The sequence below is a fragment of the Choristoneura fumiferana genome, chromosome 13 (genome assembly GCF_025370935.1).
Source record: "Choristoneura fumiferana chromosome 13, NRCan_CFum_1, whole genome shotgun sequence".
Classification (NCBI taxonomy): domain Eukaryota; kingdom Metazoa; phylum Arthropoda; class Insecta; order Lepidoptera; family Tortricidae; genus Choristoneura; species Choristoneura fumiferana.
Genome location: NC_133484.1, coordinates 9,543,003 through 9,565,755, shown reverse-complemented (window position 1 = coordinate 9,565,755; position 22,753 = coordinate 9,543,003). Strand labels below are relative to the sequence as shown.

Sequence of the window (22,753 nt, the reverse complement as noted above, 5' to 3'; positions counted from 1 at the left end):
TAAATAAATTATTCTCCTTTTTGGGCTTCTTCACCGTAGTTGATCGATCTCCGGCAACTACCAAATTCATCTTCAACCTCTTGCTTTTATTCTGGAAAGAATAATAGTCCCCGCGGCATAGTGATAAAGGAATTCTTATCAGGCAGATTTGCGGGCAAAAGCTAGTGTATTTTTACTATCACAGATTTACTCTTAGTACATACACTCGTTTATAAAAATCAACATCATAAAATTAGCTTTTTGTTGTCCACATCGGGACATTGGTTACTGAAATATATACATCTGTCGCAATTGAGGCTGTATTGGAATTGATCACTTTTTTACAATGGTTTGTGGTTTATTAAATCATTTTATAACATTTTTGTAAAAAAATACTAATTGATCGTGTGTATATTTGCAAAATAACGTTTGACCTTTGTTTGACTTTCATCGTAAATAAACGTTATATAACTAAACCGCCTAATTCCAACACTGCCAGGTGACAGAAGACGCTACGTTTTTTTAAATAATTGTGATGGGCAACGAAAACCGTAGTTTTTAACGCCATGGCAACTATGGTTAGCTATAATTCCGGTAACTTCTAAATAGGGTAAAAAAATTAAACGCAACTAAAACCAAAATCCTTCAAATAGGTGTCTTAAATTCGCCTATTTTATGAAAAAAAAATACATAAAAATAAACATTGTTTTTTTGAGACCAATGCCAAGGTATATACAACTTAAAAAAACGCAAAATAGTGTTCGGCAGCAAATTCATACCCATAAAACGCGCTAGCCAGCCGAAATCTACTTGTAAGTACTTATCTACATCGGCGGTAATATTAACAATGTGGAGCTACGTTTCCACAATGCGCACGTGATTTTAGCTTTACACTAAATGGAATTAGGGAATGAGCACAGACAATGTAAATATGACAATGAGAGGGCTGGTTGAAACTCATATTGGCGAGTGCTACCAGTGAGATAACGTAACAGCGTCTTTGTGAACGGGTGTAAAATTAAGCAACGGAATGCCAGCCCAGTGTTATCGAGGGCTCAAGATGGGTTGGGACGTAGGTCAAAAAAATACTCCTGAAATCTCATGACTACTCAATCGAATTGAAATGGACTCTGTTTGTTTACAGTACTTAAACCTCAATAAAGCTGCAAGCAAATTTGTGTCGTGTAGCAAAAAGGCGCGGCAACATTTCGCGACCTTTTTTTCCTGTTATGTCTGTGCATAATATTTCAAGTGGAATTAAGTCGTTTCAAACTTTGTTAGACACTTTGTCATATTGTCGCCCGTATTCATTATCAATCTGAAGGTGCTTTAGAGGACTTAGGAAGTAATGAACAGATGAAAAAATTGGCCAAGGGCTAGTGGAACTATCTCGAAAGGTTTCGTACTACGCGTACTACCACACAATATTAGTACTGTCAAACAGATTTCTCGTATTCAAATCCTTTTTATTTCTTACTTTACTTTATTTTCATTACTTATAGCGGTCAAAGTAATGCATATGTATAAACATCATCATCATCATCATCATTATGTCAGTTGAAAGACGTCCACGGAGGTTAGTTAGTTAATATTATATGTTATGTATAATATTCACTGAAATTTTAAAGCATATATTACAGTTCAAAAAATACAGCCTGTGAAGGACAGATCGAGCGGGAGGGCCTTTGGATCGCTAACACGAACTTGAGTGAAATAAGTTTTTGTTTTTTAATAACTTTTTGCTAAATTCACTTTTTGTCGACTGTACTTGCATTTTCGCCCAACACATAATGTACGTATACCAAATTTGAAGTCAATCCTGCCACTGGTTGTGGGTCAAATTATATTTACAAGATTAGACCATAAAAATATACGTTGTAAATAAAACACAACTTGTAAAAATCATGGTTATGGTTGTCACATTCCATAAAATTTGATTTCACAAATTCTGCGCTGGTGTGGGACGCTACCTGTACAGATACCCTGGCGGCGTCCTACCTACCAGCAACGGCAACGGCGGCAGCAACAGCGGCGGCAGACGGGAACGCCTCAAGGTCACAAAATATAGCTGTCTCGGCGCCCAATATCATTTCTTTGCTTTCGGCGTCGAGACTCTAGGTCCTTGGGGTAAGGGTGCGTTGGAGCTACACAGGGAGCTCAGCAATAGGTTAAGGGAGGCAACAGGCAACCCTCGCGCCGGCAGCTTTCTCGCGCAAAGAATCTCAATCGCAGTTCAACGCGGGAATGCTGCCTGCGTTATGGGCACGATGCCAAGAGGCCCACGTCCCTTTTTTAATTAAAGTTTTAGTTATATTAATTTAATAGTAGTAGTCCTATGGATATTTTGTATTTTCTTAATATTTCTTAATAAATTATTAATTCTGCGTCAACCGTTACTTATACTAACGAATATGTGGGTAAATATGCACATTATAATTCTTGTGTTAGAGTATAAGGTGTTTTGAGAATATTGCAAAATATTTTAAGGGTTGTTTGATTGAATGCCCAAATTAGGATTAACGACGTATACTTTGAATTTGAACGTCGACTCATCATCATCATCCCAGCCTATATACGTCCCACTGCTGGGCACAGGCCTCCTCTCAGAATGTGAGGGCTTGGGCAGTAGTTCCCATGCGGGCCCAGTGCGGATTGGGAACTTCACACACACCATTGAATTGCTTCGCAGGTTTGTGCAGGTTTCCTCACGATGTTTTCCTTCACCGTAAAGCTCGCCTTGGTTTGAACCCACGATCCTCTGCTTGAGAGGCCATAGGTCAAACCACTCGGCCACCACGGCTTCGAACGTCGTCGTATTCACTCACACTGAAAAAAAAGGATAGCTGAAATAGTTAGGCTACTTGACGTTAAGCTAAAATTTACTAATTAATTATAGGAACCTAAATAATGCTAATAATCCAAAACTGATTTTTAATGTCATCAACTGTAGGCCTTAGTTTTGTAGTCATTCAAGTTATGTTACCTACAAGCAACGATTTTTTTTTACTGTTAGCAAATCTTTTTTTTTTTCGTGCAAGCTAACCCAACCTGTTGAAGTACGAGTATTACGATCAATTTGAAGACACCTTGTATATATTAACCGGATCCGCGCAAGTTACCCTCAGTAATGGACCCTATTGGCACCCTTTGGGAACGGAATTCTAAAAATTGTTATTTGAAAATACAGTAGCCACAAAGTAAACACCATTCGATTTTATTACGTCGAACAGTCTCCCTTTGAAAATCCCCGGCGGCAATCCCGTAAATCTCTATTTGTCGCAACTAAAACAGGTCACGGCGGAAGGCTATTACGCTCCCTAAATGCTGCCGAACTCCCTGTAGAGAGCTCAAATCCACTCCGAACGGGCTGGTGTCAAACGCAGGCCAGGGTTGTTTGTATTGTTTATTGTCGCGACGGTCGTTCGTACGGCAAAGACGCCGTCGCCGGCACGGGAGCATGTTTCAATAGAATCGAACAGTCCCACCGCTCAACTATTATATTCTTGCCCACGAACGATACTTATCCTCACTTAACGTCTCCTTTACCTACCTCCGCTGAAGCTTTACATCGTATTCCATAGACGTCGCATTCACGCGCACTTACTCGCGTAAATTGAGTCGATTAGTTGTCCCTTTACGTGACACAGACAATGTCAATGGTGAGCCATTACCCTAAAAATTAACTTAATTACAGTGTTTTTACTGACGGCTTTTCTGCCCTTATTCCGAGTCTGTAAAACCGTCTAGGTATTCGTACCGCTGCGGCTGAGTTTTACAGCGCTCTCGAGCAGTTCTAGTTTGAACTAAGTTCTAGTGTATAAATAAATGTTTTTGATTTGTTGAATCGCAACCTGCCGAGGCAAAGCGTGGACGAGCCAGCAGAGTGCGGCAAAACTCTTGGAACAATATCGCGACAGGGCGGCAATCATTCGTGTTTTATCTCAGTTTGCCCACGTTGCGCCGCGGAAACTGCTGCAATAAAAAACTAAATACATTGTTTGTATGTGTATGTATAGTAACGGTAACGTAACGGGTCTATAAAAAGGGACTTGCATCTCAAATGTGGTTTTGTTTTGATTTTATTTACGTGACAATTTTGAAATGAGCTCTCAGTAAATTTATATTTATTAAAAGACTTAACAGATACATTTCACCCCTTTTTCTTGGCATAACGACCTGCAATTTAAGATTTTTCAGCAACTGTCTTTAAAATCAATGCACTCGAAATTGCCTTAAGCAATGGGCAATAAAACTTTTGTCCGTATTGGCGTATCATAAAAGAGGAAAGAAGTGGTTCAATTCGTCAAAGTGAAATATAAAATGTTGAGGAAATGTCTGAAATACTAGCGAATATTTTATAAAAAGGTTTACCTTTGAACAAAAATGTATGGATGAGCAAAAATAACTGATTTATTATTTTTAGTCATCAATCCATGAAAAAGTTTCAATATTTACAAATGTAACGTAAAAAGTGGAAAAGAAAAATGCAAAACTTGTGCTACAGATTTATAAAAATATTTTACTGTTTGATTTATGTAACGTTATTTATTATTACTGAAATCGGATTTTGTTGGCTTGCAGCCGAAATAAACAATGAAATTACCAATGAATATGAGGGTAGTTTTCGTGAATGTTTTTTGGTACCTAATTGCGAAAGTTAAAGTTTAATTGTGTTGTTTAGGTTGCGTAGTTTGGTTATGTATTTGTTATTTATTTATTTGACACGTTTTGACGTAATGGTCAGACCGCTTGAAAAATCTGAAAATTACCCAGCAGTGAATAAATAACACCAAAGAAGTTACTCTTTATGAACCAATTAAACTCTTTTTTTATATGATTTAAATTCGGGTTTTGTTCCGCGTACCTACCTTGATTCTAGAGAAGCTCGATATTTCGGCACAGTTGCATGTGCCATGAGTCGCTCGCTGGCACTGTTGTGTTTCGGCGTGGAGAGTAAGACAGCCGGTGAAATTACTGGCACTTGAGGTATCCCATCGTAGACCTCTAGGTTGGCAACGCATCTGCAATCCCCCTGGTGTTGCAGGTGTCTATGGGCGGTGGTGATCTCTTACCATCAGGAGACCCACTTGCTCGTTTGCCATCCAGTCGAATAAAACAATAAAACATAAAACAAATACGCGGAACAAAACCCGAATTTAAATCATAAAATTAGTAATGACCGCAATAGTCTAAATAAACGTATTTTTTTTGTTTCAGAGTATCAACAGAAAAGCGGCAACAAATGACAATAAGAAACAAATAATATAAATTAGAAACAATATATCATGTTTATATTTGAGATACGTAAGAGATAATATAATATTATTAATCTTTGGGCCAAGGATTGTTATGACAATAATGAGATTGTGAGGAACAGTTGGAATAGGTTTTTATATGAAATGTCCGTGGAGGACTATTGACATGATGGCAGGGCACTCGGCGCGATCAAGATCCGTCGCCATGGAGACGGGGGGCCTTCCACTGGTGTCTACATTCGCCTTGCTGACCATCGTAGCAGGTAAGCAGATAATGACCTTAATATTTTTTAAAATATTTCAACGTTACTTTATTTTTTGTACATTTAAGGTAAACGTAAGTGTGCTCGTCACTGTCCCAATAGTTGGCATCTTTAATCTTATGTCATTAGCAATAGAGATAACAGCAAGATGTCGGTCATCTATTGGGCATGAGCGTGTCGAGCACCATATCACAAATATTTGAGTCCAGTAATTTTGAATACATATGTTCTACTTTATTCATAATTATAAGACCGCGATGAGGTTAGGAATGGAACTGACACATATTTCATACACTTAAATCAAAATGTAACATTAAAATGAAAAAATATACTTGGGGTGATTGAAGGTTTTCAGTTATTTAATTAACACCTTGTATTGTATATGCATTAAAGTTCAGACACATTAATCCTACTCACATCGCGGTTTAATATCGAATAAGTACAAGCGTTAAAAAACAAAAATTTACGTACCCAAAGAACAAACGTTTATAAATATGGGTAGGGGAGAGTAACCTATATTGAACCGGCGCTTAAATTGGACCACTTCTGCATTTCCACCAAAGTACACAGTTTATTTACACTTGCAACAAAAAGTGAAGCGATGACAGCGCTACAAACAGTGTTTGTTGCCAGTGTAAATAAATTATGTAATTTGGTGGAAATATAGAAGTGGTCCAATTTAAGCGCCGGTTCAATATAGGTTACTCTCCCTTAAGTGACGACAACGTTTGACTAAGCATTTGCTAGAACACTGCAGCACTATGACATAAATTACGATATGCTTTGTATTGTCTACTAGAAATATCTGCTTCTTGGTAATGGTGTTTTAATTATTGATTGCTCCGATTTTATTACCAATGGCTGAATGGTGACTTGAACAATTAATAATCAACATAGTTAGTCTGTATTTAATTGTGACAGGTAAATTCTAAAAAAAAACCGTGGTGGCTCAGTGGTTTGACCTATGGCCTCTCAAGCAGAGGAACGTGGGTTCAAACCTCGGCTCGCACCTCTGAGATTTTCGAAATTCATTTGCGAATTTACATTCGAAATTTAGGTATCACGAGTTTTACGGTGAAGGAAAACATCGTGAGGAAACCTGCGCAAGCCTGCGAAGCAATTCAATGGTGTGTGTGAAGTTCCCGATCAGCACTGGGCCCGCGTGGGAACTACGGAACAGGCTCTCTCATTCTGAAAGGAGGCCTGTGCACAGCAGTGGGACTTGTATAGAAAAGTAGATATGTAGGTAGGTACGTTTGTTTTCGTGAAAAATGAGACTGATTAAGAATTCCTTTGGATATTTTTTTTGGCTTCTTTGAGTATACTTTACAAACTTGTGATTATACAATTCTTTACCAGAGCTACCTGAAAAGGTTCACGTGTAAGCAGACCGACAAAATCAAACTTATTTGGAATTCATTTCATAACGTTTCGAAGAAATCTGTAACAAGGTTTCGCTTATTTATTCAATTGTAATAAAGTGTATATTGCTTGTGTTTGTAAGAGTCACGCTGCGTTCTCGACTTTTGGTTAGCAATCGTAGCACGTTTAAAATACTGGTGAAAAATTTATGCTTGCATTTCAAATTAAAACGTCTAATTGCATCTTCTATTTAGATATAAGAAAGCACAGTCTAACTATTTGTATCATAACAAAACTCGTTTCACTATACCCTAGTCAAACTAACTTAGAATATTTGTATTTACATTCACAAACATTTAAAGCGTTGATTTCCGATGTATTAAAATTTTAGCAAAAAATATTTTTGGGGTAATTTTATTGAAAAAAAAAATTGTTCTATTAAAACTACGCAAAGTCACCATAGGTTGGTGGAGTCAAATCCTTCATAAAATGTCTTAACTAATGTGGTTTTCCTCGCATGATTTGTTTAAATCGTACAAATAATGTCTGAATTTGTAATATAGGTAAATATTGGACTATTTTAAGCCATACAGCGTCACTAATGATGATATGATAACTAATGTAGCCATAGATAAGTATATAAAGGTGCACACTTTGCACGACAAGATTAAATGTCATTATAAGGCCCTGTTTCACCACTCATTGATAAATTTTATATGACAGATAAATGTGATGCCATTTCTGTTGGCTTTGTCCGAATGAACAGAGATGGCATCACATTTATCTATAACTTAAAATTGACCAGTGAGTGGTGAAACAGGCGATATCGATTAATTCTCAAGGAATTTCATTATTCCACAATTTTTAAACTGGCGGATCTCTCTCGCAACTAATCACGACTATTCATGACTATTATATTATTCTTCTTAAATTTAAGAGCTCTTGTCGGTGGAGTAATCGCCACTCCGCACGGTCTTCGGCCAGCTGTTTGACTTCTTGATACGACACAACACCCATTTTCTTCTTCACCTGGTCAATATAGGTGAATCTTGGCGTTTCTCTGTCTCGTCTTCCTTCTACTTTTTCTAGAAAGCCTGGCTTCTAGCTTTGGTTAGAAGCTTTTGAGATATGGTGTTGGAGGAGAATGGAAAGGATAAGCTGGAAAGAAAGGAAAACTATGGTCAAAGAAAAAGGAATTTTACTGGAGACCATAAATTGCAGAAGGGGAAATATGATAGGGCACGACTATTATATTAAATTATATTTATTAATTAGCTAAAATTAAGAGTTGACTCGTGACTACGGCCGTTAAACTGTGGTCGAAACAATTTTAGAAATGAATAGTATTTGTGATTAGGTTAGTCCCGAAATACATCGGCTACATTAGCCCTGAGTGACATAGGCTATATTTATTACTAGAAAAAATTAGGGATCCCTACAAAAATCTCATTAATGTAAAAAAATAGCCATAAAAGGCCTTTCATCGCATGCACTGCGGAAACTTATTGATGATAGAACAAAAAATATTCTACAATATTAAAGAATATGTCAATGACTACAAAAAACTTAACGATATCATACGTCCAACTATTGTAGTTACCTATGTCACAATAACTATTTTTTTACATTTTAAATGTTGACAGAATCTAAATGCCTATAAATATCAGACCATGGATATACCTTTGTATTAATCCTTATCCAAACGAATCCCTTCATTTTATATTCAAGACTGCTTAAAATCTGTAGATTATTTTTTTAATAATGAAAATTGGACTCTCCATTCTAAAGATATTACAAATAAAAAAAACGGGCCCTAGTTACCTAGTTCCCCGTAGTTCGCCACGCCAGTACAGTACAATGTGTGTGGCCGTTTCTTCTTCCACCATGCATGCTCTGCACAGGAGGCTGTCTGTAACACCTAGATAATTATATGATGTTTGTTGAGTAAGGTATGTCTATTCAGGACTCCGACTAGCAGTCTGATTAAGGGTCTCCCATATCCGCGAATACATAGCCATTTAAAGTAAAGTTTAGTTGGTTTTGAATTAAGTTTAGTATTTTGAGGAAAGACCACTTTCTAATTACTATCTCACCCAAGGGGACTGGTGTAAAGCAACTGATTTTACCAGACTCGTTTCCTTCAGAACTCTAACAAATTAGGAAGACCCGAGCCGAGCTTGCGACTAGCATGTCCTAAACTAAATATGTCTCCTTTTACTAATTGCAGGCTCGATGAAAAGCGTAATATCCTGTCGGCCCGGTTTTCTCTCTTTGAGGCATTAATTTGCTCTTCCTGCTCTAAGTAAACTAATTCGAATAACATTAATGATCGCTAGAAATAACATTTTTGTTAAGAGAAACCCTTTTAAATAAATGACTGTGAAATAGTCTACTTACGAAAATAATAATAGCAAAATAAATAAATATAATGCGACAATTGACAAACACCATTTGACTTTAAACCTCGGTGCCTAATACTATTGAGGCAACGGATAAACATACGAGTATTTGAATAAATAAATAATTAGTGGTAACAATATTCGGAATAACAATTCAATCTTTAGACAAAACTTTGTTATGCAAAAAAATAAGTTACGAAACGATTTTATGCAAAATAATTTTAGACCAGCCGATATACACCCAAATACAATACATCCCACTAATATTATGAATGCGAAAGTTTGTAAGTCTGTTTATTTATTACCTCATCCCGTCTAAACCGCTGAACCGATTTAGGTGAAATTCGGTATACAGATAGTTTGAGTTCCGTGAAAGGATATGGGGTAGTTATATCCCGGACAATTGCATAGTTCCCGCGGGACAGCGATTTAAACGAATTCTACGCTGACTGAATCGCGGGCAATAGGGTAGTACTTAAATACATATTAAACCGGTGCGTAACGAAGGATATAACAGCAAATGATATAATGCAATAATTGATATAATTTTCATTTGATATAATGCAATTTGTCTTAAAACTCAAACATATTGTTATTAATTCGATTTGATTTACTTTGGGTGTTAGGTTAGGTTTATTTTATACAAAAGTTCTGTGAGGCTCCTATCCTTTGAAATTATATCAAATGTTGTTATATATTTCGAAATTATATCATTAATGTTGTTATACCGACACACACACACACACACACACACACACACACACACACACACACACACCTCAGTAAAATTCTCCGCAGGATTGTGCAGGTTTCTTTACGATTATCTTCCTTCACCGTAAAGCTCTGCTTGAGAGGCTGTAGGTCAAACCACTAGGCTACCATGGCAATACGAGGGCGACACTGAAAGTTTTTAGAACTGGCCACTTTCAAACAACATAATAAAAAAGTAGTTTAAATTTTGATAATGGAACTCTTTGCCAATATTATTGAGTATGTTTTTCATTCATTTGTCATTTGTTTTACGATTTGGCGGCAAATTGAAAATTGTCCGTGTCACGTCAACATGAATTTAACGCGAGAAAATTTTCGTGCAACGATTTTTTATGACTTTCGATGTCATTTAAGTCAACAAGAAAGCTATTATAGACTTCGATTGGCCTTGAAGCGATGCGAAGCGATGCGAAGCGATTTCTAAGCGATAAGATGCGATGCGAAGCGATGCGATGCGATACGATGCGATGCGATGCGATGGGAAGCGATGCGATACGATGCGAAGCAATGCGATGCGATGCGATGCGATGCGATGCGATGCGAAGCGATGCGAAGCGATGCGATGCGATGCGATGCGATGCGATGCGATGCGATGCGATGCGATGCGAAGCGATGTGATGCGAAGCGATGCGATGCGATGCGATGCGATGCGAAGCGAAGCGATGCGATGCGATGCGATGCGATGGATGGATGGATGAAATATTTCCTCACATTGTTTGAGAAAAGCACTATACAAGCCTCGGCCAGAACAGGGATTGCTGGACTCGTTTTATCCGGCCTCGTCTACGACTCGGCCGTCTACCCAGAACTCGTCCATCAATCCCTTACTTCATGGCCTCTGCAGTAATGTACTATTAAATTTTGATAATGGAACTCTTTGCCAATATTATTGAGTATGTTTTTCATTCATTTGTCATTTGTTTTACGATTTGGCGGCAAATTGAAAATTGTCCGTGTCACGTCAACATGAATTTAACGCGAGAAAATTTTCGTGCAACGATTTTTTATGACTTTCGATGTCATTTAAGTCAACAAGAAAGCTATTATAGACTTCGATTGGCCTTTCATGATAAAGCCCCATCTCGTGCGACCATTTACAACTGGTTTAATGAGTTTAAACGTGGTCGCACTAATCTCACCGATGATCTGCGTGAGGGACGGCCTTCTACGGCGACGATTGAAAATAACAGCAGTGTTGTGCGGCGTATGATAAAGACTGACAAAAGAGTGACGTATCAGCAGATTCGGACAAGCTTAGGCATCGGTATGAGTCAAGTGCATAAAATCCTCCATGAACATTTAGCGGTCAGGAAGCTTTGTGCGAGGTGGATACCTCATAATTTGACCGAGGCCCAAAAACTCCGTCGGGTTGATTGCTGCCGTGAAATGATTCAAAGATTTAACGGAGGTGACTCAAATGCTGTTTTCGACATACTTACGGGTGACGAAAGCTGGGTTTACTGTTATGATCGAGAAACCAAGAGACAGTCTGCTCAATGGGTGTTTCCTTTCGAGGAGTTGCCAACTAAAGTGAAGAGAGGTCGAAACGTGGGAAAAAAGATGATGGCCTCGTTCTTCGGAAGGACAGGTCACTATGCGACAATTGTTTTATAGTATCAAAAAACAGTTACTGCAGAGTGGTACACTAACAATTGTTTGCCTTCTGTATTGGAAAAAGTTCGGGAGAAACGACCTCGAAGTAGGATCCTTCTTCACCACGACAACGCCTCGTCGCACACCGCCAGGCGAACGATCGACTATTTAGTGACGTCAGACGTGGAATTACTGGGTCACCCACCGTATAGCCCCGACCTCGCACCTTGCGATTTTTATTTATTCCCGAAAATAAAAGAAAAACTTCGAGGAAAAAGTTTTTATGAACACCGACGAAGCAGTGGGTGCGTTTGAAAAGGCCGTCGAAGAGACCCCTAAGGACGTGTGGGCTAAGTGCTTTTCTCAGTGGTTCCATCGGATACAGCGGTGTATTGATGTGAATGGACACTATTTTTAAAAGATATAATAAAACTAATAACTTGCTAGTCTGCTCAGTTTTTGATTTTCTAAGAACTTTCAGTTTGACCCTCGTAATTACAAAAAACGTGAACAAATACAGCAGGCAACTTTTTTTTAAACTAAGGAACTTAACCTATCATTCAATATTTATAACTGATACATAACTTACACACTCATTCGTAGGCAAGAATAAGGCCTTTTGTACCGTGTGACCCAATCACATGCGTGTCGAGACCCGAGAACGGTTGCAATTTAACGATCAGCGCAAGCTTACGTCTGCAATGCACCCGCGCGGAACAAGCAACCATTAAAAACATATAATGCACTTACTTACATCTTTCTTTTTCCTTCGTAAGACGATGCTCTAGATTCCAGCGTCAGTTCAGCTGCGAAGAACGTTTACTGGTTTAACTTAAATTAAAAAATAAATAGTTTTTTTTAAATTATGCTTTGAGTTGTTTCAAGTTTTTAGCGTTTTGCGGTTCATCCTCTGTTCCGACTTTTTCTTCCTTATGCATTTTTAGCGCAAACTTTGGTCGAAACTCGGACCTTTATTTTAATTACTTGCCTCGATGTAATGTAGCTAAGAAACTAAATATTTAGAAGTTACCATCACATCCACATCTTTAGAAACTATTGTTGGTAAGTGGTTTTTAGACTGTTCTTTGTTTTCAACAAAAACCCTTCATATCTCGCAAAATATTAATCCTATGAGTATGGGTGTAGTCTCATTCGATTTAGCGCAAGAAAATACATCAAAAATGACACCTCACTTGCAATTTGCATTTGTTAAACGTTGGCCCCTGCCCACACCCCCTGTGAGAGGGTATAGGATGTCTAAATTTTGGTAGGACTCGGCAAATCCTCATTTCTAGTGCCAAGATAAAAGTTATAAGCAAAGTTTGTTTGTTTGTTTGTTTACCTGTGCTATATCCGTTCTTCGAGTGATGTGGCCCGCCCATTGCTATTTCAACTTACATATTCTTCGAGCTATGTTAGTAACTCTAGGTCCTTCGCAAATTGAAAATTTTAATGTCCAGAACTTAACCAAATTTATTAATTAAGTCTTTATTGATAACTCCATATGGAGCGCTTAAATTTAAGGGCCTTGTGATGGTTTTTGGTACGAGTAAATTTGCGGCAATATGCACCGAATCTGCATTGGATTATATTCGGCTAATCAAAGGATTAATTGGAGGCACGGCAATGAAACGCACGGTGAATTTAATGCGATTCTATCAGAATGTAATTATAGACGTCGGTGATTACGGAATACAGGCTTAATAATTGAGGAGTGTCGGCTCGAATGGCTTTTCCTACCTCATTAGTTCGAATGCATAATCGGATTGTGATTAAATTTATATTATAATCACTGGCTTTCACACAAGACATTTACGTTGAAAGATGAACACAGAATTTCTTCTTCATCATCATCATCATCTCAGCCTATATATGTCCCACTGCTGGGCACAGGCCTCCTCTCAGAATAAGAGGTTAGTTCAGAGGTATAATACGGTTAAACTTTTGCAACCGGGAAGTAAAAACTTGTATTCTAGTATTGTGTGCCTCAAGTAATACCAGTCTTACAGATAATCAATAATATAGATACAAAGCCTGGATGCATAGATTCACGCCTAAGCATACGAAAGGTTAACCATGTTACAATTACCTAACCTCCTGTAACCACGCACTCAATGCCACTGGGTTTGATGACAACAAGTCAGTAACTACTCGTCAGTTGTACCCATAATAATAGGATTATATTGGTAACGCGCTAATTTGATTTGGATTAAATTTCTCCTAGTGGCAATTACGTCACTTCAGGTGACAGGTATCAAGATCTCCGTTGAAAAGGGCCATCTTCATAGGAAAGTTACCCTCGGTTATCATATCAATTTTCGCTTCAAGCTTATCGCCCTTTAACTTTACCTATATAGAACCATTCGGTACTTACAAACGGTTATATCTGAGGAATGGAAGTAAATAGAATGAGAATTATTAACTTTATTGGAAGACATTTGTCTATTTATTCCGTAGTAATATTATAAATGCAAATGAGAGTAAGTTTGTTTGTTATCGTGATCAAATTTGGTATGGAATGAGACCCTGAGACGAATATATGTATATAGGGTAATTTTCCACGGGTGCGTGATAAATATACTTTGCAGCAACAGCTCGTTGCGCGCGCGCGTGTGTGTGTGTGTGTGTGTGTGTGTGTGTGTGTGACATGAAATAAAGAAAGAAATTCACGGTTTTTTTTTACAACGTAGGTTTATTATTCTCTATTTGTTCTAAGATGATTCAAATTACACATGATGATTATGGAACTTTGTGAGGCGGTATAACTATTTTTTTATTTTTCCAACCGAGATATAATGCTTGAACTTGCTAACAAATTGTTAAGTTAAGTAACTGCGTAGGCACTGTGTTATATTAACTTACTTTCTTTAATGAACGCCCTTACAATGTTGTTTCAATAGGCCGCAATTGCTAGAGGTGAGGGTTATCGGTAAAAATAAAAGCTGTAAAAAAAACTGAACTTATAAACCAACAAATAATGCTATTGCCACTTTTAGCACTAAGCACATGCAAAAGTATCGATACTTTGCGTAACAGTAGGAAGGACTCTAGTTACGTCAGTTTGATATCTGTCATTTGAATCATGATAAAACAAATAGAATATAAGTCGACGATACATAGATACATGAGAATTCCCGTGGGAATCTAGTGAGGGAAGCTGCGGGTTATAGCTAGTACTGTATAACGCTTCACTGTTTCTCTTTCATATATATTATTTAACCGTAAAACATCGCCTTTTACAATTTTAATAACACATTTCCACTGCGAAATAATTTAACAAAGCCAAAAACGCGCATATGATAAAAATACAGGATAAAACCGTTAAAGCTGTAAACAGACATGTCCGATAATGTAATCAAAGTGTTTCGACAGAAGCGTGTTTAATAACCGTGTGGACAAAGAGGTAGATATGAACATTAAAATGGATATTATTGTGGTTATATCTCACCACGGAGGTTTAACGTTTGACTGATTCAAACCTTTAGTGGCGTTTTGGGCAATTTTTCAATGAAATCAAGCCAGCCAGCGGTTGGGTGCTCCCAAATGGGAATTAATAAATGCGGGCGGGATAATGACACTCTGTCCACCGCAGCGCATTTGATATTGATGCGGCACGAAAAGCAAAATGTAATTTAATTGATGCGGCTTTTATTTTGTTTTAAGACAAATTTTGGCGCGTCGGATGCCATTACGCAGCGCGCGGTTATGAGACACATTCGTTTTTTAACTGAGTTAAAAAAAATGAAAGTAGACTGTCAATTCAACCCATATGTATGTAAATAAATATTGACAGAATTGCACAGTGTTTGTATGTGTTAGGCTATAACAGCTTATACGTATGTGTGACAAATTTCATAGGTATAATTAGGTATAACTTTGTGTAAGTTTATGTTTCAAAACAAAAATGTTTCTGTTTCAAAAATACATTGCAAACGCTACGTGCGTCATAGGTAAACTTGGTGTATATGGTGAGCACACAACAATGAATATTGAGAAGCCAGTATATTTAACAAAAACAAATACAATATAACCTTACCCGTCTGTTTTTCGAAACATTCCGTTTCGCCTGTCGCCCATTGGAGAAAAAACGAATCGTTAATTTCAAACTGACCTTTGCATTAGGTAAATTGAATGAAAATATTCCGTGTTCTAAAATCCCCAGATTCTCCCATTAATCGTTTTGATGTCACAGTATGGGACATTTAGTGTGACCCTTTTTATGCGCAGACCTTCCCTTGTAGGTACGTTTCTCTAATCGCCGATTGCCAAAAATATTGAGGTAGATCTTGCAATGGCGAGCTTCAATACGGCTTAGTTGACAGTTTTAGAAAAAAAGCGTAGTTTATTTATTTTATATACAGTATCAACAGTTAATGCAAAATAATTTATATGCTTTCTACCGCTGTGGAATGCATTGGCCTTGTCTTCTCGCCAACTGTTACGTGCGATCCGAATCGAGTTTTTTTCTTAAAATTTTGAAAGGGTCAACAGGCCAATCAACTAACATAATTAAACCTAAATAAATATAATTTAAATGGGTAAAATTTCTTAATCCATAATTGTATCGCGTAATGCCTTTCTTTATCCAGCAAAACAATGGGAATTGCAGAAGGCTGGAGAGGGTTGAATTTATACGCCAGCCGTCAATTAATGCAATTAAAACAATAATAACAAGAACTTCAACAACGTTCATATTATAATGTTTTGTACTATTCATACTATTTAAATCTTTAAAAGCAGCTAGCGACCCACAACGGTTCGCCACTTTTGATTGCATAGTATTTACATACCGGGTCCAGCTTCATCTCTGACAATGGTAGATCGATTGATATCGAATCCTGCAACGTCAGCAGTATTCCCACTTTGTTTGTGCTAGTCTGACCCAATTTAAACCAATTTGAAAGGCCAATCCGACCTGTGCTTCTTGTTTATATTTGTTTTACACTGAAAATAAAGCTGATTTCACTGTTTGCTGTTTTGTATTGAAACGAGCCGAATGTACGATTGGATGACTTCCGGCGTAACCTTTCAAATTAAATGGAGTTAATTCATTTGAAACAAAAACCACTTTTGCTGGCTAAAATCGTAGTTAATTAATGTTACCAATGATTTTACCTGACTGACCACTTTAATAACCTTCGTATTTTAAATTATGTTTTCAGTCAGAGCAAAAACATCTGTAAAGGTTTTTTTTTTACATAATACATAAATACATCAGAAACATGCTATTTCAGTAACTGTTACATACTACTAATTGATTAGTAAACTAATAAATTGCCCAATTTGATATTTGATTTTATGGAATTATCCAAATAAGAATTATGTTTGTAATTATTGGCTTATTAATTGTTTGCGATAAACAGCATCCTAGGTACAAGATGAATTAGCCGACTGTAACAAAGACGTACAGTTTAGTAATTGGATGGGTTTACGTAGATTTACGTACTTCCTGCCTATTTTAAACTGCCTAAAAAATTATCAAAATCATATAAAAAATTCTGTTGAATTATATTTCAAATTTAAGCAGAAATAATAATAAATAATAATAATAATAATAATAGAAATTTTTATTCACCATCACAAACATAAAATACAATACAAGACAGATAACATTATGAAGTGAGGCAAAATGGACATGAGACTCAGCGAGGTCGCTGGTTTTCAGTCTCCAACCAAACTAAAACTAACTAAACTATACTTACTACGGTAGGTGCGGTAGGTAAAATACGTCAACATGCGTTTGAATAAATTTGATGTATTTATCAAATTTATTTTAGGATTTTGCAAATGTTTTTATACGTTGATCGAAACCTGTTCAAAATTTATCGCGTCAAAGACGTGCTTACATTTGAAAAAAAAAACCTTCACAGTAAAACTAACTCAACCATCCGCAAAAATATTCCAGATTAACTTTAAAACACTTCGTGTTGTTACAATTCTTACCTCCCAAAAGGGCTGCGAATGTTTAAAGATCCACTGAACAATATTGGCAGAGAGTATGGAGTTTGGAAATTTAAGCCTCTTTTTACCCGACTACCCAAAGGGGGGTTATTACTGTACCCTCGCGTGAACACCATGGAAATTTATGTTCTCATCACACTGGCAAGAGTTTCCTTGCAGTTATGGAAAGTTTTTAAATATTTCTTAGACTATAAAAAAATATTGATAGTTATTTGCTAATGCTTGCGACTTCGTTTATCGCTAACATGCAATTAAGCAATTTTCCTACCAGTAGTCTCTAGGACGCGTGACGGGTTAATAAAAGCCACCAAGTGTTAGAAAAAATCATCATCATCTCAGCCGTAGGACGTCCACTGTTGGACATGGACCTCCCCAATAGGTGGGCGCCCTACGCTGCGCTTGCTGAAAGAAATACAACTTTGTAGTTTGCCCGTCAGCGGCTGTATTTAATGAACCTAGATAGTTATTTAGATCTATTCAGTTTGATTTTTTTTAATTCTTGGCGTACGAGTGCGACTCGCACTGAGTTGGCCATTTTTTTAATAGGTAACTACTTTTTATAAATCAATTAAGAAAAATATTCTGACGATATGATTTAAGGTCTATGTATAATGTTTTTTTTTACAGGCCAGTTACAAGTGTCAGGGTACAATGAAAAGGATCCGGAGTTCCTGTCACCCCTGGAGAATATAACGGTAGCGCAAGGCAGAGAAGTGTACTTCACATGCACTGTCAATAGGCTCGGCCCTTATAAGGTACCTATGAAACAATAAAATAACATTACATTCCCTATTTTTTTACACTTCACTTCAATGTAAACTTGTTTGATTAAATATTTGCAAGTCACATTTCTTCCCACTCACCCACTTCTGATCGGCTTGAATTAAAATTTGGTATACATTTTGTAGGTTGGATGACAATGCAAGTAGGTAAAGTGAACGAAAAGAGCAGTCAGAAACAGAGCTACAGTTATACATAGGCCATTATAAGCCGATTATAAAAATAAATCTGAACATAAAAGAATTACAATGGAACATAAAATATAATTGGTCGGCACTATTCGCGAGCAAATTTCTTTTTTATTTAACTAAATATCTTAAGTTGGAGTTACCTACAGAAAACAACCCAGTTTTAATAATTATTGTCGTAGTTAGTTTAGTACTAGAAACTCTTTTTAAAGCAAAACTCCAAAGTAGGTAAACATATAGACGAACTTCTTACAATTTGATACATTTACAACGCGTCAACGAATGCAATGAAATATACAATTCCTTCATTACACAATTCCTACAACACAGACATACGATACAAATAGAAAGCATCTTGTAGCTATTTTATTAAAACAATGACGTCAATTTTTACATCCGTGGTCAATGTAAATGACGTTATTAGATCCATTATAATGTGCCTTGAATAGTCTTATTATTTTAGTTTAAACAACTGCACTTAGCAACCTTCTTGGAATTCAAACAAAACGGATCCACAGATTACTAATACGGATCTTTTGAAAGTTTAATTACAACTTTCTAGTGATTTCGCGTTAAGTTAGTGGTGTATCCAGAATCTTAAAATTTATGTTCAGCATCGCTTTTAGCATAAGAGTATGTTTACCAACTCGAGACAAACTTGACTCCAACTTTCCTAGCACGTCTGCTTGTACGCAAGTTGCACACGTAGACGTTTTATGTTGTTGTTATAGTACATTACTGCTGAGGCCGGGAAAAAGCGATAATGCGAGGAAATTGTAAAAATATTAAATTAAATGCTTTAAAAAGTTGCCCTTGTTACTTCCCGCGATACTTGTTTATTTTTTAAAGTACACGGCACCACTCTTAATTCAATTTCATTAGAAATAATAATGTAACTAAAAAAAATATTACAACAATAAAAAATATAAAGTTAAATGCAAATTAAGCTTTGTATCACTAAATTACGGTATAAATTATTATGTAGGTATGTATATGTTTATTATTATTAAAAAGCATTTTGTAGTAGCACTACTGAACGCTTTTTTGTTAATTCAGCCATTTTCTTTTGTTACCAGTTTTTCGGTTTAATTGTATAAAAACTGTATGGTAATTGAGAAATCAAAAAGTTAAAAAGAACTTTTAAGAAAGTGAAAACGGCCATGGAAATATTGGCACAAGTCGTATACAGCCAACTCAAACGGCTGTTATCAGTTATTTGTTGGAACTCCAGACTTTTTTTATTGGATCTCAAACAGCTTGTGGAGTTTTCGATGGGAAAATACACTGCTGTTTTTTTTAATGAAAAATAGGCGGGAAAGCATGAAAATTTTTATTGGAATAATATTAAATGTCATAATATATTTTGTTGAGAAAAGGTTTATTCTATTTAGTTTTTTCCTTCACCATTTGTGAAAAAAACTTTATATTAGTCTCGGCTGGAATAGCAATTACTGGCTTCGTGTTAGTTAAACGCAACGCAAGCTCGTCCGTTTAATTCTCATACTCAACCGGCAATTTCCTACTTCCAGGCCACGACAATAATCTACTATTATCTACATACATTTATCATAATCCTCTATAATGCGTTCAAAATCCGTTAGCAATGACCAGCATTAGTTCTTTCCCGGCCTCTGCAGTAATTTACTATTCATGTGAAACTTAATGAACTAAAACAATTACTTTGCTTTGCGACCTTCTGATAGCTACAAAATTACTAGTATATAACCGATTTTACTATGACAACTTTCTTGTCTGTGATAGAGGTAACAGCTGTAACGTAATGTTCATTTCAGTAACAAATACTTGGACTGTAATGAGTTTCAATTTTGGAACAGCTGTCAAAATCAACACAATTTAAATGGGTCTCTATTCTAGTACCTACCCATAGACACAAAATTTTCTCAATACAAAATGTCACTTTGGTATGTTTTTATAAATATAAATCGCACGCCAATTTGCTCTCGAGTGACATAAGAATAAGGTCTTTACTGATTTGTATGTCTTGAAAAAAAAAACATTCGTCACAGAGATTTCACAGACTACTAAGTGATACTTTGTCATTTTGTTTCTTGTTCTTTTTTTGCTGTGTTGTTGTTTAAAGTTTATAAAAAGTAATTCCTTTGTCTGTTTTAATTTATTAATTAAGTAGTTACATTAGTTTAACTCCATGGACTTCTTAGTGGTCCATCAGTGAAGAACAACAGCAGTATTGATTGGTGGAGGCTTTCAATGCTTGTAAAACGAGTACTTATTGCTAACGCTGCTCTTCTGGCACATCCCGATCCAACTGCTCCTTTGGCTGTTGTCACGGACGCGTCTGAATTATCTATCGGATCTGTCATACAACAAGAAGTTCAAGGCCATTGGCAGCCGCTAGGTTTCTTTTCTAGAAAGTTAACATCAGCGCAGATCAAGTACAGCGCTTATGACCGCGAACTCCTTGCTATTTATGAGTCAGTTAAATATTTTAGATATATGTTAGAACTAAAACCGTCCTTTGTTCTTACTGACCATAAACCGATAGTATCTGCATTTAAAAAGTCTCATGATTCGTGTTCACCGCGACAATTTCGATATCTTGATTTATATCACAGTTTACCACCGACATTCGTTATATTGCTGGTGAGGACAACGTTGTCGCGGATGCACTGTCTAGGACTGACGCCATAACAGACATACTTGACTCTGACTCTTTAGCAGCCTCTCAAGCCACGGACACAGAACTGAAAAATTTGATCAAAATCGGTTCATCTTTAAAATTGCAAAAGGTACCGTTTGGGAATACGAAACTTTTTTGCGATGTGTCCGGGCCAGTTCAACGTCCATTTATTACATCCGAATTCCGGAAGTAAATTTTTAATAGTATTCACGGACTTAGCCATCCTAGCGTTAGGACTACCGTAAAAATGGTAACTGAACGCTATGTATGGCCGGGTATTAGGAAAGATTGCAGAAACTGGGCGCGAACGTGCATTTCTTGTCAGAAATCAAAAATTTGCAGTGCATGATTTTAAACTTCCTTCGGCCCGTTTTTCCCATGTCCACGTAGATCTTATAGCCCCACTTCCGATTTCTAACGGATACAAATATTGTCTTACCGCCGTTGACAGGTTTACGCGGTGGCCTGAGGCAGTTCCGCTTACGGATATTACGGCTGAAAATGTAGCCAAGGTATTTATATCTACGTGGATATCACGTTTTGGTTGCCCTGAAAAGGTGACCACAGATAGAGGTAGACAATTTGAATCTCATCTTTTCAGTAAAATTTCGTCAATCGTCGGTTCACATCATCTTAAAACTACTGCGTATCATCCAGCTGCAAATGGTCTCGTGGAACGTTTCCATAGACAATTGAAGGCAGCAATTATGTGCCACGCAGACGAGAGCTGGACAGAATCCCTTCCATTGGTTCTTCTCGGTGTACGTAGTTCATGGAAGGAGGACTTGTCCGCATCATCCGCCGAACTAGTTTACGGTGAAGTGCTTAAGCTCCCTGGTCAATTTTTCGAACCGACTACTGACAGACTGACGGACTATACTGATTTTTTGACTAGGTTGCGTCTCCATATGAAGAAACTTCAACCTAAGACCGTAGCACGACATGGATTTTCTAAAGTGTTTGTTTTTAAAGATTTGTCGACAGTATCACATGTATTTATAAGACAAGACTTTGTACGACGATCTTTGCAGCCACCTTATGCTGACCCTTATAAAGTAGTCAGTAGAAATGATAAGTTTTTCGCCATAGACGTAGCAGGTCGAATTACTAATGTTTCAATCGATAGGCTGAAACCTGCTTATATCCTAACAGATGATCCAGGTAGCACTTCTACGTCATCTACCACTGTTCCTGCGAGAACACCTGTGGTTGTAGCAACTCCTACACCTTCTAGGACTACTCGTTCTGGTCGTCAGGTTATTTTTCCTAATTTTTATAGACCCTAAAGGTCTCCGGGGGGGCTGATGTGGCGACTGTATTTCCGTTTCCGCTTTTATCATGGATATTGCGCATGTGCGGATTTTGACGTTGACTTTTTCATTTCGAATTGATACTATGTTAATAAATATAATTCCTTTAAAAATAGTAATTATTTCCATAGATATGTAACTGGTAGGACAAGTCAGTAATGCAAAGCAGGATGCTGGTAATTTGTCATCGGTTTCGGAATTGTTTGCGCATTACACATTTTTTTTAATTTTCT

The 22,753-nt window shown here is 37.0% G+C and overlaps 1 protein-coding gene across 1 annotated transcript in view; it reads left to right on the top strand.

The window, feature by feature from the left end:
• Positions 1-22,753, top strand: part of LOC141434010 (lachesin-like) — a 78,809-nt gene that overhangs the window by 23,014 nt on the left and 33,042 nt on the right. Inside the window, exons 2-3 of the mRNA XM_074096214.1 lie at positions 5,197-5,497; positions 18,211-18,338. Coding sequence (XP_073952315.1) covers positions 5,374-5,497; positions 18,211-18,338 — 252 coding nt within the window. The 5' untranslated portion in view covers positions 5,197-5,373. The remainder of the gene's footprint in view (positions 1-5,196; positions 5,498-18,210; positions 18,339-22,753) is intronic.